The 14,241-nt window shown below is 41.1% G+C and overlaps 1 protein-coding gene across 2 annotated transcripts in view; it reads right to left on the bottom strand.

The window, feature by feature from the left end:
* The window catches only part of FSTL4 (follistatin like 4), a 235,171-nt gene that overhangs the window by 94,676 nt on the left and 126,254 nt on the right, over positions 1-14,241 (bottom strand). For both annotated transcript variants that reach the window (XM_009285930.2, XM_009285931.2), the window contains one exon: positions 12,285-12,405. In XM_009285930.2, the coding sequence (XP_009284205.2) occupies positions 12,285-12,405 (121 nt within the window). The remainder of the gene's footprint in view (positions 1-12,284; positions 12,406-14,241) is intronic.

Genomic DNA, 14,241 nt, shown 5'->3' with positions numbered 1-14,241 from the left:
CAACCCCAGCTCTCTCAGCCTGTCTTCATAGGAGAGGTGCTTCAGCCCTCTGGATCACTTTTGTGGCCCTCCTCTGGACCCGCTCCAACAAGTTCGTGTCCTTCTTATGTTGGGGGCCCCAGAGCAGAACGCAGTACTCCAGGTGGGGTCTCACAAGAGCAGAGTAGAGGGGAAAAAACCACCTCCCTCGACCTGCTGGTCACGCTTATTTTCATGCAGCCCAGAGTACGGTTGGCTTTCTGGGCTGCAAGCGCACATTGCCAGGTCATGCTGAGCTTCTCATCAACCAACCACCCCCAAGTCCTTCTCCTCAGGGCTGCTCTCAATCCATTCTCCGCCTGGCCTGTATTTGTGCTTGGGATTGCTCTGACCCATGTGCAGGACCATGTTTTTGTTGCTACAGTAAACTGCAGTCTCCTGAAGAGAAAAGATTGAAGCCAACAGCCTCCAATATCAATAATGACCAAATGCAACCAGATGTTATCACTACTTCTGAAACAATTTTGCCTCCAGGTCCTACAGGAATATAAAACCCTATCTAGTGATACTTGCATATCAGCTACAGATATCAGGACTGCCATGCTCTTGTTTGGGTTTTTAGGGCAGAAATAGGAGTTTTGGTTCCATCTGGTTTGGTCTGTTCATGAATCCAGGTTGCCCTGCTGCAGGAAGCTGTGCAGGACGGGAAGGTCTATGCCTCCCACCCCAGCCAAGGTGTCCTCAACAGACAACTGCAGTCTTTCGCTGCAGGACTAGCATATTGAAGAAAAACACATTAGTATTCCTAAGAATAGTAAAGAAATGAGATACATAAGAAACAAGATTTGTTATCTCTGATGCAGCAGGACCTCCCAGCATAAGTTAGGAGGGGATGGAGAAGTTGGCAGGCATCAGCCTGGCAATGCTGATTCCCATTCTGCCAATCAGGCCCTGCTGGATGGTTCATTTTTAACTTCATTGCTGTAAACTGCAGGAAATTATAACTTTACATGTGGACTTATACCCACAAATGAGTAATCATCCTCTAGAGGAACCCCTTCCTGGGCACGTAAAGCACCAGGATTTTGCGAAGATGCTGAGTAGCAGGTGACTCTCCAGTTCCATCAAACAGGCATTAAGCAAATGTTTTTCCTCCAGCCCCCAATTTTATTAAGGGCATTCAAGAGGGCTGTGCTAATGGAGATAGATTAGATACCCAGAACAATATTAAGCCTGGACAGGCAGCAGTAGTGCTGCGTTTCCTCTCATCAGATTGTTAAGGGCTCCGTACACAGCTCCTGAATTTTCATGGCAGAAATGATTTTTTTCTTCCCCTCCCACCAGCAATGGGTTCCTTTGATCAACAGCCTTTCGGAGGTGAGCGGAATATAAAAGGGAGACATTTGTGCAGCAAAATTTTTAGGATTCTAACTGCAGGAGCTATCAATTAATAGTTGTGAGACTGTATATTAAAAATATGCATATAGCGCCTTTGCTGTAAAAACAAACAGTGCAGTGGCACTGCCTGAACTCGGCTGATACAGTGTCATGACTGGCAATGGCTCTTGGGTTTTCAGAGACCAGGGTCAAACTAATCCGGCTTTTTTTTGCTTCCACGTGTGAACAGCAGGATGGCAAACCAGGCTGCAGGTACAACTCCACTCCGTGGTAGCACTGAACGCTGGGGAACGCTGCATTTTCTCCACAATTAAAATGAAGCATGAATGACATGGAGAATCAGGTCACAGAGCCAGACAGGAGAACAAAAACACAGGAAAAGTCGGTCTGGGCAGCATCTTTCAAGAAAGACTTCAAAACCAGTTTCTACCTGAAAGCAATTTCGGCAGCAACTCCATCAAACCCGAGCCCTGCACTGAAACCACATGAAATCAGGCTGTGGGGAAACTCTGTGAAACACAGGTCATGTCAAAACACAGCCTGAAAGTGTATTTTGAATGTTATCCCGGTCTTTCAAGATCTTGATTCTCCCATCTAATTTCATATTTAAAAGGTGTGTATACCTCATGAAATCATGAAATGATATTTTTATTCTCTCTTTCCACCCTGCTCCTTTTTTGGTGCTTTGCTTTGAAATTACTGTCATTCCCACCCCCTTTTCTGTCCCCCTCCGCACTCCATCACCACTCCAGCAGTTTTTGGGGCTGTATGCACAGGGCTGCAAACTGATGCCGGGTTTCAGCTGGCCACAGCGCAGGACACTGCTCCAAATGCCCTTCAGTGTCCAGGGGGGTACCCGTGACCTTTTCTAACACATTATTCAGGTTTGCATGATGAACAGAATGACAAGTAAAAAGAAAAAAGCTGCATAAACTTAGCACAATTCTTTTTGGTAAATCACGGTCTCAAATTACTTCTCTAAGCAGCAAGTTTCTAATAATACTGCTGGGATGTCAGTGCATGGACTGTGGTGAAAGACAGAGGATCTGGAGTGTGGCTTAAAGCATGAGTTCAGCGGGACCTGTACTTACTGCTTTGCAGAAAGAGAAACAGAAATTCTGCAGACGTGTTTTATATACTGCAGAGGGAAAATCTGACGGCAGAAGCGGTGCTTTGAAGGCACGGCAGGCCTGAGCTCCGAGTTATTTATTTCCACGTTCTTTCTGAAGTTTTGATCATCAAGAAACTTGAGAATGAGCTTTTTATGATGGTGCTAAAGACAGACGTTGGCAACAGCTGAGTTTCACCTCAAATCCCGATGCCACTGAAGCATCTCCAAAGCTTTTTTATTTTTCTCTATAGGCTAGCACCTTTTTTTATTCTTTTTGGAAATATTAAAGCAGAACCAACCTTTGAGTTCAGCTTATTCAATTTCCTACTGCTATTTTTTTTCAGTTTCTATCTGGACATCCTGGATTTGTCAAGGAGATTTTCTCCCGTGAAGAACATGAAATAAAAACATCTCAGCTGTGGCTCTACATAAATCGTATCATTGCACTGGGGATATGTACTGTACTTGGTAATTTTCTGATGGCTGCTCTGGCATTTTGATTAAAAAATTAGCACTGCAGCTCTGTAGTGCTATACAATATCAATAAAGTACTGCTAAATGAACTAAGAACTGGCTGACGGACAGATCTCAAAAAGCATTTCTCAGAGGGGACCACTCAAAGGGGGCTGTTTCTAGCAGCGCTGCATGAAGAGTCATCCAAAGCCCAAATCTGTTCAACATCTCCATCGAGATCTGGAACGAACACAGAAATCCCAGCTGACACTATGGACAGCAGAGAGCGATGGAGTGAAAGGCAGGACTGATGTACTGAGCTTTTTGGGTTGGCTAGCAACCTGCACCCATGCACAGTAAAATATTTTAATGTAACCACATATACAGTTATATATGACACATTGACCACATGTCCAGAAACAAGGAATGCAGGACAACACCATAAAATGAAAACCAGATGAGGTGACTAATCCTGCCCCCACCTTCAGCAGGGAAAAGGGTCAGTGACAAAACACGCAACAGTGGCCAAAGACCAGTGTGATCCCTGCCTGGATGGTGGGGAAGGGAGATTCTACCCTCTGCACTGATGCTGGTGGTACTGAACCTAAAAGGCACCATGAGCTACCTAAGACAAATACAACATGAATCAGGAGCTGCAGTAGACACATCTGAGACAGATGTTAGATAGACTTTTTCTGACACATTAAGGAACATTTTTGGCCTTAAAAGCTACGAATCTGCTAAACTGGTCGAAGAAAAGATGAAGAGCACGTAGATGGAGAAGGAATTCAAAGCATCCATGAGATGCCTGAAAGGGCAAAGAGAGAGAACATCCACAGCAGCTTTCCTTAGATGGAGGCAGATTTCAAAAGAAAAATATAGCTCTAGCAATTACCCACTAGGAAAAACAGGTAGAGAAAACAAGAAACAAGAGGAAAACAGCAGCTAAGACATTCCAGTCTGTACGTAATAAAACAAGATCTAGGAAAGCCTGCCCAGGATGCTACCATACCACACCTTTGACTTCATGTAAAATCTTACGCATTTTAACTGTGATTTCCCCCATTTTTAGTGAAAAGACATTTTTGCTTCATGACTATGCTGCATTTGCTTCACAAATTCCTCAGAAAGACAGACTTTGACTGAAAAAAATAAAAATAAATGCAACGCAGAAAGTCTGGATCTGATTTTCAGAAATGGCGTCTGCTTTTGCAAGACCAAAACGAAGCCCTAGGAAAGCCTGCAATTCCACACTCCCAGCTCCTTGAAAAAGCAAATTATACTTTTTAGATGTCTACCTATGTGATCTGAAGGTGCACTTGTATGTCTAGGACTGTCAGCCATTTTATGATCTCACCAGTATTTGTATTTGCTGTTCACTGACGTAATTTTGTGTCTGCAAGCAACCGAAAATACTATTATTTGTGTCTGTGAAATTGCTTCAGTGAACGTTGCTGGTACGGATCAAATAATTTTTTGAGAAATGGTATTTGCCTGGTTTTATGCGCCAGTGAGTCGCTCATAAGTACTTATAAATATTTAAATATTCTACTCCTGCAAGAGTGTGTGTAGACATTTGATATGGTTTGTACTACATCACCTCTGAAGCACTACTCCACATTGCAAATTCTTGCATTTAAAACCAAGATCAGCAAATCAATGCACCCTGAAAAGCATTTTAAAATCACCAGTACACTGTATTCTAGGGAGTTCTCTGTGCAATTTGTAGACAATAGATTTCCAATAACAACTTGTAATTAGTTAATTTTCTCTTATTCAGTCATTACATATTAAACCCGTTGACATTTTGCAGATGGTATCTTTTGAAATGAGAGGTATTTGAAAAACTACTAGAGTTTGGCAATTCATGCTCGAGTGCAGCGGTTCTGGCATGCAACTGATACGTCTGCGCAGAAACCAACAGCAAAGCCAGTGTCAGATACTCTCTCTGCCTTTTCCTGAAAAAATCTGGACAGCAATTCTTGACCAAAAAGCATGAAATCACAATAATTTTAACCACGTCTACATTTGCCATTAATTCTGCCAAAATTTTATTTCAAGGAGACTCTGTTAATTCAAATCATAATGCCAAAATGCATAAACTAAGCAGAGCACAAAACTGAACAGCAAACCTGGTTAGAGGAATTAATCTCTGATCTCTACATGGAAACAGTCCCTTTTTTGGCCTAAGGGAAAACCATGTCCCTTTCTCCACCGTTAAAGATGCATCCACATGCAACGCATTTTTTCCTGATCTGAGCATTCTTAGTTTTTTCTCTGGAACCATATTTTAGTATTTGAAGCATTTTTGCTTAGAATAAACTTGCCTTTCTTGCTACATATTGATTCTGTTTGTTTTTTTTTTTTTTCCTCTCTGAGAAAATGCCTTTTACTTTGTTCAAAATGCAGCAAAACAATTAAGAATACACACCAAAACCTGACTCTGACAGCTGTTTTGTGGAACTGCAAACAACGCAGGGCACTTTGCCGGAGCCCAGTGGTAGATTTTAGACTTGAAGCTCAGAACCGAAGATTTTCACAATGAGAAGAGCTTTAAAAGAAAGCAAAAAAGAAATCACCTTCTTTGCAGAATGTGTTTCTTTGATAGCAAGAGTGGGGAAAAAAGAGAAAATCAAAGCAAGAAAATTTTCCACATTCAAAAATTACCTGCCCATTAAAATGGATTAAGGATGAACTCACTTAGATATCCCCAGCTGAGGCATCCTACCAGTCAAAAATTACATTTCCAGGTGCAACAGGATCATTCCTAGTACTCAAGCCAGGCGTCTTACACTCCGTTTATGAGCGAGGCAAGGAGTTAGGTGCTTCCGAAGATGATCTAAAAAGTCGGAACTTATTGAGCAGGGAGATCCCGAGAGCTGATCAAAGGCACCCGTGACCTCAAGCATGTGCCTGGAGCTCAGCCCTGCGCTGGAGCACGGGCATAAGCCCACACACAGAGAGCCCCTGAGCGCTGGTTTCCGTATCTCCACTTTGCTAAGCTGCTGCGTCCACCTACAACGCGACACTGCCGGCTCGATCCTAATAAAGCCTAAAAACCCAGTGCAGTATCACAGCTCGGCTGCGGAAACGCTGGTTACTAAATGCTGTTGCAGTGACTTGATGCTTTTCCCATCATCTCTGCTCAGCCAGTCTGCACCTGCTATGGAAATCAGCTAAATAGTTTTAAATTTCTGCTTTTTGCTTGATTTTTTTAACTTTTAATTTTGTTTTTGCTGTAAGATTGCACTCTTAAATTCATCATTCCAGAAAATGCCCAATAAGTTACCTTTATCCTCAGTACCATGGCTGCACATCATTCCTCAAGGCAAGCAGGAATCGGTTGCTTTGTCCAACTGAAGGAAACCTCATTTCTTTCCTGAGTAGTTCACATCACCTCTAACACTGCCTCAAACCAAAAGGAGAGGCTGGCGGTCCTCCGCTTGCTAAGATGTGTTTGAAGTTTAGGTATCACATAGCTCACAGGAGAAGCAAATCAATGTTGGTAAGCTAATGAATTATTTCCAAGTTTGTACCAATATCTGCAGCAACATGAAAGAAAAATCACATACCAGGGAGATTACAGCTGAAAAGGTAGAGCACGGTGCACAAATTGTCAATATTTTAGGAGTATGATTTGATCCTGTAGATAACTGTTGCTACAACACTGCTTAAGAGAACACCTCAAGCAAAACATTTTATCTCACAAAATAGTTGTCCAATATAATTAACTGAGCTTGACCAATCTAGCTGGAAGGTAGCAGTAACAAATACCCAACCCAACGTGCCATGCCATCGAGGAGAAGAGCTTTGTAAAGATGTGAGTAAACACTTCATCTGAACATGGAATTTATGGATGCAATTTCTGCTGGAACAGCTGGCTCGCCAGGTGTACGTGGAGCACATATATTATGGAATGTATTTTTTCAAATCCAAGTATTCATTTTCCTCACGCAGGATTTACTTATCACCTTCCTTAAGATGAGATATCTATCAAGAATAGTTACACTTCTGAAAGCTTCCTTCCTCACTCAACAACTCCCTCTCCCACTTGACCCAACAGCCCCTTTTTTTTAGGTTTTGTTCCCTCTTCCTCAAGGTAGAGCTTGGCTTTTCCCTGGCAAGCATCAATCTCCATGCTTTTGGGACAATTACAAAGCCCTGCCCTAAAGTAGTTTCCAGCGAATCAGAAATATGCACCCCTCAAAAATAAATCCGTTTTATACTCCACACTTCTAATGAGCCTCCAGAGGATGCCTGGAGGGTCCGGGGATGGACGGCCCGCTCCTCTACACCACGTGGTTGCATTGCCTGGTGGGGAATACAGCTACCGGAGATTTTAGGATCACTGCAGTAAATCTGGAGCCAGTCCAATGCTGCTTCTCTGCATTGGCACTGATTTATCCAACACCCATGCCCAGCCCAGGCTCCCGATTCATTTTTTCGCCCAGTTCATTCAAATTCTCCCTTCTCTCTGGTTTCCCAGTCCCCAGCTGCAGTGCTGGAAAAGCCCCAGGACACGAGTCCACGCCGTGGGCTGGTACCATCTGCCCTCCCCGGCTGTTACCCAGCACTTCTCTGACCTCCCGCTGCAAGCATATATATCCCATTTTCATATTTCTCCATCGTGCTTTTTTGATAAATATTAAGAACAGGTAAAAAAGGAAAATGTGAACTAAAACAGAATCAGGGAAGAAAGCAAACTCCTTTTAAAGAGTATAATGGCATTATAAGAGGAAGTTTAAGAGAAGAGCGTATTGATCCTGCAGCCTCTTCTGCATTCATTCCTGCATGAAATATGCTCCTTCTAAACAATATTTGCGTTCTTTAGATAATAACATATCCATAGATGATAACATATCTCTCAGAGAAACAGCAATTTTCTGTCTACATGTAACGTATGTGCATAAATGCTTGGGAAATAACGACTGGACTGAAAAATAACAATTCAGTATTTTTCTTTCAAACTGCCTTTGTGGGTTTTCTTGGTCCAGATAGGACATCAAGGATCTCAGAATGTCGCTGCAGAGCCACTAGAAACCATGTGATACAGCAGCCTTCAAGAGCCATGCTGGGAAGCGCAGGGCACACAAGGCGACCTCGGTGAGCCATGACGGCGTTGAGACGGGAAATTATTTTGGGGTATAATTTCTAAGCTGACCTAGTGAAATACTCCTGGTCTTTCATGAAACCTCAGTTGCTTTCTAAACCCAGTGTGACCTACTGGGAAGAGCTTCTGTGGGGTAGCAAAGATGCTTGCAAAAGGCCTTTTCTGTGCTTCCAAAAACGTAATGAAATGCAAAGGCAAGCTGTGAGAAGTGGATGTTGGTTAGGAGAGCGCTCTAACTGGCAATGAGCTAGAATTTAAGGGGGTCTTATCCAAGGGTTAATAACTTCTTATTAGCTAAACAATGTTGACAAGATAAAGCCATTTTGATGGAATGCATGTTTTCCCTCTCTGACATATTTGTATTACAAATTGACCTGTCCACATTGATGATAATATAGATCTAGAAGATTACACCGATTTTTTTTCTTCAGCTAGGCTTTCACATCTGCCAACCTGCTACTTTCCCATTAGGGAAGACAACAGGAATGCCAAAAGTGACATGCCTAATTCTAGTGACCTCCAGTCAGATGCGGTTCCAGCAGTTATATCCAAAAATCAGTTGTCTGAGCATATTTAAAGTATGACTCAGCTGGGTGATGTGCTTGCCAGTTCACCAGACCATCTCCATGCCGATCAATTAGATGCATGCTCTGCTTTAGCTCTTATGACAACTAAGCCTTTCATTTATTACTCATTTATTGAATCTTTGTGACAATATAAAGAAAAGACAACAGATAAATATACTTGCTAGCACTCTCCCTATTTTTGGAATGTGAAAATCTTGAGATCATGATATTAAAAATGATTTTTTTTTTTTTTTAAACTATGGTCTTGAGCCTGCTTATCTAATAAAATCTATTAATGAGAAATTACAAGATAAATACAAGTTGTTCTTGCCAGAGCTGCCAGGAGAGCATTTCATTTGTCTCATACATTACTTATGTATGATTAAGGCAATTCGAAAAGTGATACTTTAATCCTGTGTTAATAGAAATTTCTAATTATCCCCATACACATAGGCAAAGTCCTAAAAGGTGTATTCTTGGGATTCAGGAACAAAAGAACTTTCAGAAAATCAGAAGAAAGATGATGCATTAGATAGGGTTAGTAGGAGGACCACTATTTCTGTCCATAATCTGAAACTGTGCATTAGATGTGTATGTAAATGATTAGCATGATTAGAAACGATTATTAAAACCAGCACCTATTAGATGTAGTGCTTGTCATGGTGAAACCACATTTCAAAAAAGGTAAGAGATTGGATTCTTCTCATCCATGCACTTTTCATTCATTTACAGCTGATCAACATGGATGGGGATCAAAAACGCCCTTTGAATCCCTGTGGATCTTGAAGAGGGACGATGGGTCAAGAGAAAGCGAGACGTACACACACAGAGTGAAAGAAAGAGACCCTTTTGTGGCTCTGTAAGTTACAGAAAGGCCACGAGACTCTTGAAAATGAAATGCAACTTCTAAAGCAGCACGAGAACAACAAATTGGAAAGTTCTTCACATTATCAAGGTCATGTTCAGACCTTTCCAACACTGTGACACTATACCAGAGCACGGTGCGCTGAAACAGATGTAACAGAGTTTTTGAGAGGATAAATTACATTGAGACTTTCTGATGTCACTGAATTCTGGTAATTATGTTCCTCGGCTTGCTGAGCAGCCATCCCCTCAGCCTGCTGCCAGCATGCAAAAATGAGTGGCTTGGGTGAATTTCAAGCAACAAAAGGATCACCCTAATGGGCCACAAATATGAAAAATGTGCGGAATGTTGTACCTTTAAACTACTGTTGCAAGCCAAATTCTGGCTCATAATGAAGCACAAATTTCACAAACCCCTAAAGGACTGTGAACCAAAGTATGCGCTTAAGACAAGTGTTTGAAGTGTTTTTGAGATGTTTTTCCTACATTGAGCAATAAAGTAAAGGAAAAAGATATACTTTCCCCAAGCACTAAAGTTCACTTACAGAGTCCCCAAAATTTCTAAAGTCACAAGCAATAAACTTTGTTTTTAAATTAAAAACAGATGAGCCATTAACTGCTCTTGATAAAAATGGAGATTCTGGGAAAATTGAAAATGGAGATTAAGTCTGATTTTCAGCTTCAGATGGAGAACAATTCTTTTCATATACAAAACCCTTCTGATAGACACTCGTCGTTACGCCTTGGGTTTTGTTACAATATTTTTGCAGTTTATCAATTACTATCTCTGTTCTTTGGCTAATATTTTGTACTTGTCTTATTTTCATTGCCTACTTAAAATTCACTGAACCAAAAACTCATACAAATGACTCTTGGAATTTAGCTTTGAGTTTCTGTGACTTTGAGAACCCATTGATCCAAATACGCTCCCAAATAACTGCGTGTCAAGCCTTTATAGCTGGGTTAATTCACTTTATGGCCTTCTTAATGTGTGAGGTTTTATGTTTTACTGTATATCTGCTGGATTGAGCAATAAAGTAAAGGAAAAAGATATACTTTCCCCAAGCACTAAAGTTCACTTACAGAGTCCCCAAAATTTCTAAAGTCACAAGCAATAAACTTTGTTTTTAAATTAAAAACAGATGAGCCATTAACTGCTCTTGATAAAAATGGAGATTCTGGGAAAATTGAAAATGGAGATTAAGTCTGATTTTCAGCTTCAGATGGAGAACAATTCTTTTCATATACAAAACCCTTCTGATAGACACTCGTCGTTACGCCTTGGGTTTTGTTACAATATTTTTGCAGTTTATCAATTACTATCTCTGTTCTTTGGCTAATATTTTGTACTTGTCTTATTTTCATTGCCTACTTAAAATTCACTGAACCAAAAACTCATACAAATGACTCTTGGAATTTAGCTTTGAGTTTCTGTGACTTTGAGAACCCATTGATCCAAATACGCTCCCAAATAACTGCGTGTCAAGCCTTTATAGCTGGGTTAATTCACTTTATGGCCTTCTTAATGTATGAGGTTTTATGTTTTACTGTATATCTGCTGGTTTGAGTGTGCTCTGTTGAATTAAATGCATATGCGGTTCAAACAGGTCCAAGGTGACAATTGAGGCTAATTTTAAAGCACTTTAAACATTATTATCCAAAGTTTGTTTTCTTTATGAAAAGCCAGAAGTCAAGAAAACAGAAACCATTCTTTTTAGAAAACAGGATATTTGGCAAAAATAGAGGTTCTGCATTAGCATCGTGGCTCGCTAAAGAGCATCAACGAGGAATGTGCTGGTGCAGGACACATGGTGACTCTCACGCACACGAAGCTTTTCCCACCGAGCAGGCACTGGAGCAGGGTGCCCCAGTTTAGAAAGTGAAATCAAGAGGTACTGAAATTACTTTGTCTTTAAAATGCCACATGCAAAGAGTTGAGAATCCAGCTTAAGAGGTAACCAGCTCATTATCGGCCTTTTGCCTGCACTCAGCAGTTCAACGGCTGAATCCTGGTTTTGTTTAAAGAGCATTAACAATGTCTTTAATGAACCACACACAAGTACTCTGTAGCTCACTATCCTGATTGTTGCAAAAACCCCCACATTGTCTGTCTGTCTTTTTTAGTATCCCAAAGGGACAGGCATCCATAAAACTTTTTATCATCCAGGTGAAGGAGACAACGTGGGCCTTTTCCAGGGAAGGACTTCAATGAATGCTTAACTTAAAGCATGAACATAAAGTTAGGAAGATAAACGGGACAACACAAGTACTTATTTTTTCACACTGTTTAAGTAGCTCGGTGATCTAGGGATCCTTGCAAATGGTGCTGAGGTATGTATTGAGATTGCACACCATAATCCACTTACTAACACAGAAACAAAATGCAGAAAACACCATTTCCAGGCAGAATATTCAGTAAAACACCTTCCCCACAGCAAACTAACTCACATTACCACAGGACATTTGGACAGGTTTCAACCCTGTTTCCTCAGGGTTACTCGGAAACCACGTACTCAGGTCTACAGACCTGGCCAGTTCACCAACAGGTCTCCATTGCCATCAACAAGAAGCAAAACAAAATACACAAGAAAACAGTAAGCCCCACACACTTTTATCAGCCTCCTAGTTCATCCTTATTCTTTGGAGCACAGTAACCTTTAGAAACAAGCCTTCCATAGTATTTTCACGGCATTAAATACAAAAAGGGATTATCTTTGCTGACCATGTCTGCGAAGACAACATTGCCATCACAGATATTCACATCCTTTCAACACCCAGGACAGACAAAAGCATCGGGACTCACGGAAGGCTGTATAGAGCTCCTGCAGGGTTAAGCGGCCGTCATTGTTGTAATCATCAAACCGGAGAAGGTCTTCTAGTGTACAATCCAGTAAATCATCTTCCAGGTCCTCCTCCTTCATTAGCTGTAGCAAAGAGAGCAGGTAATCTTACATGTAACGTAAAGCTACAGACCGTCGTCCTGGCTCACCCAGCAGATTTTCCATTCCTTTGGGGAGATAGATATAAATATATAGTATCTATCGTTACATATTTGCTTCGTATCAACATACACCTGATATTCACATTCCTGCAGCAATTCATGGGCCATGGACTGGTGAGGGCGAGAACCCTCTTCCTTCAGCAGCAGCACAGAAATGCGTTTTCACTTTGCAAACGTACTGAAAAACAAATATTCAACAGGGAAAAAGGAAATTCTGTTTTCCTCTCTCCTCTGTAGGTAAGGACAAAATTGTACTCCTTGTTTTCAGGACTAGAATGGGCAGCCGTGGATGGTGTATTCAACACTAATGTGTTTTTCCAGCCCCGACAGTTTGTTTTTTATGTATTCTAAACATTTCACATTTTACATTAAAAATGAAGAGAGCTTTAGAGTCGTACATCCAAGTTAAGCCAATAGCCAAAATCAGACCTAAGCATAATGAAAATGTTATGTATTTAAAAGACGAGTAGATGAGGGACTTAGGGACATGGTTTAGTGGGTGGTGGTGTTGGGTCGACGGTTGGACTCGATGATCTTAGAGGTCTTTTCCAACCTCAATGATTCTATGATTCTATTGTAGAACATGAAGAAAACTGCTGAAATGTTGCATCTTCTGGGCAGGAAGGCTTTTTGCTGTAGTTCAGAGACTCTTTTATTTACTATTCTAGTCTTGGCCCATTATATTGAAGCAATTTAAAGTAATAATACTAAAAAAATGACCCTTCACCTACCAAGTGAAAATGTTCAATAAAAGTGAGATCAACCGTAACTTCCAAAGATCAATCTTCTAAAGATGGAAATTTCCCTTTGTCTACCTTTGTATTGAAAATTGATTAACTTTTCGTAAGACTGACAAGTTTTTACTAGTCCTTTTGATTTAACATCCAGAAAAAAAATCCAACACAAAACACTTCAGCTGCAACAAATTCAGTAGATTTATGAATCTGACTTTAAAATACATTAATGTTTTAAATGGGAATAACATTCCAATTACCACCGTTGTTAATAGCCCTGCATACCCACGGCTGCAAAACTACACGGGCATTTCACACTGCTGGGTCCAGAGGGAAACTATTCGATAGGGTCTGCCAGCAGCCAGGAGGTAAAGCGGCTCTAAATAGAGGGGGATGGACTATCTGCTGCCATCTTTTTGCTCAAAGCAATTCTGTTGTGGAGAACAAACAAGTGGGCAAAGATCCTTGCCACCTCCCAGTGCTAGGTGCTGCCCCGATGTGGGACTGTCCTCTCTGGAGGGATTCTGCTTCCAGTTTCTCCTTTGGGGTAAATCCCTCTGCAATGAGCCTCCTCAAGGTCCCCCTTCAGATCTTAAAAATGACTTTTTTCTGCAGCAGTGCATGTTACCTGCCTCGAATTTTTCCTTGCAGACACGGTTAGAGTGCTCAAGAGACTATTTTTCTTTTAAATAAAACAAAGAAAATGCACAGCAGCAGCTCATCCAGCAGCCAGAGAGAATGAGATCCCACTGCACCACATTCATTTCAGCTGCCTCCACCCATGGGCAATGAAATTCCCATCTTTGGGGGATTTTTAAAGTTGCAGAGATCTTCAAATTAAAGAGCCAGCACAAATCAATCACAAATCTACCTAACAAGGCAAGACAATTTCTGTTGTCTGTAACACAGAAAATTAAAAATTGCTCATTACCTAAAAAAAAAAAAAAATCCCTTGAAAACTGGGTGAATAAACTGGTCACGTAAGAGCACATGAAAATCATCTTGTTGTTAGAGCTAACAAGAAA

The sequence above is a fragment of the Aptenodytes forsteri genome, unplaced genomic scaffold (genome assembly GCF_000699145.1).
Source record: "Aptenodytes forsteri isolate BGI_AS27 unplaced genomic scaffold, ASM69914v1 Scaffold54, whole genome shotgun sequence".
NCBI classification, from domain to species: domain Eukaryota; kingdom Metazoa; phylum Chordata; class Aves; order Sphenisciformes; family Spheniscidae; genus Aptenodytes; species Aptenodytes forsteri.
This window is presented reverse-complemented; position numbering and strand designations above follow the sequence as displayed.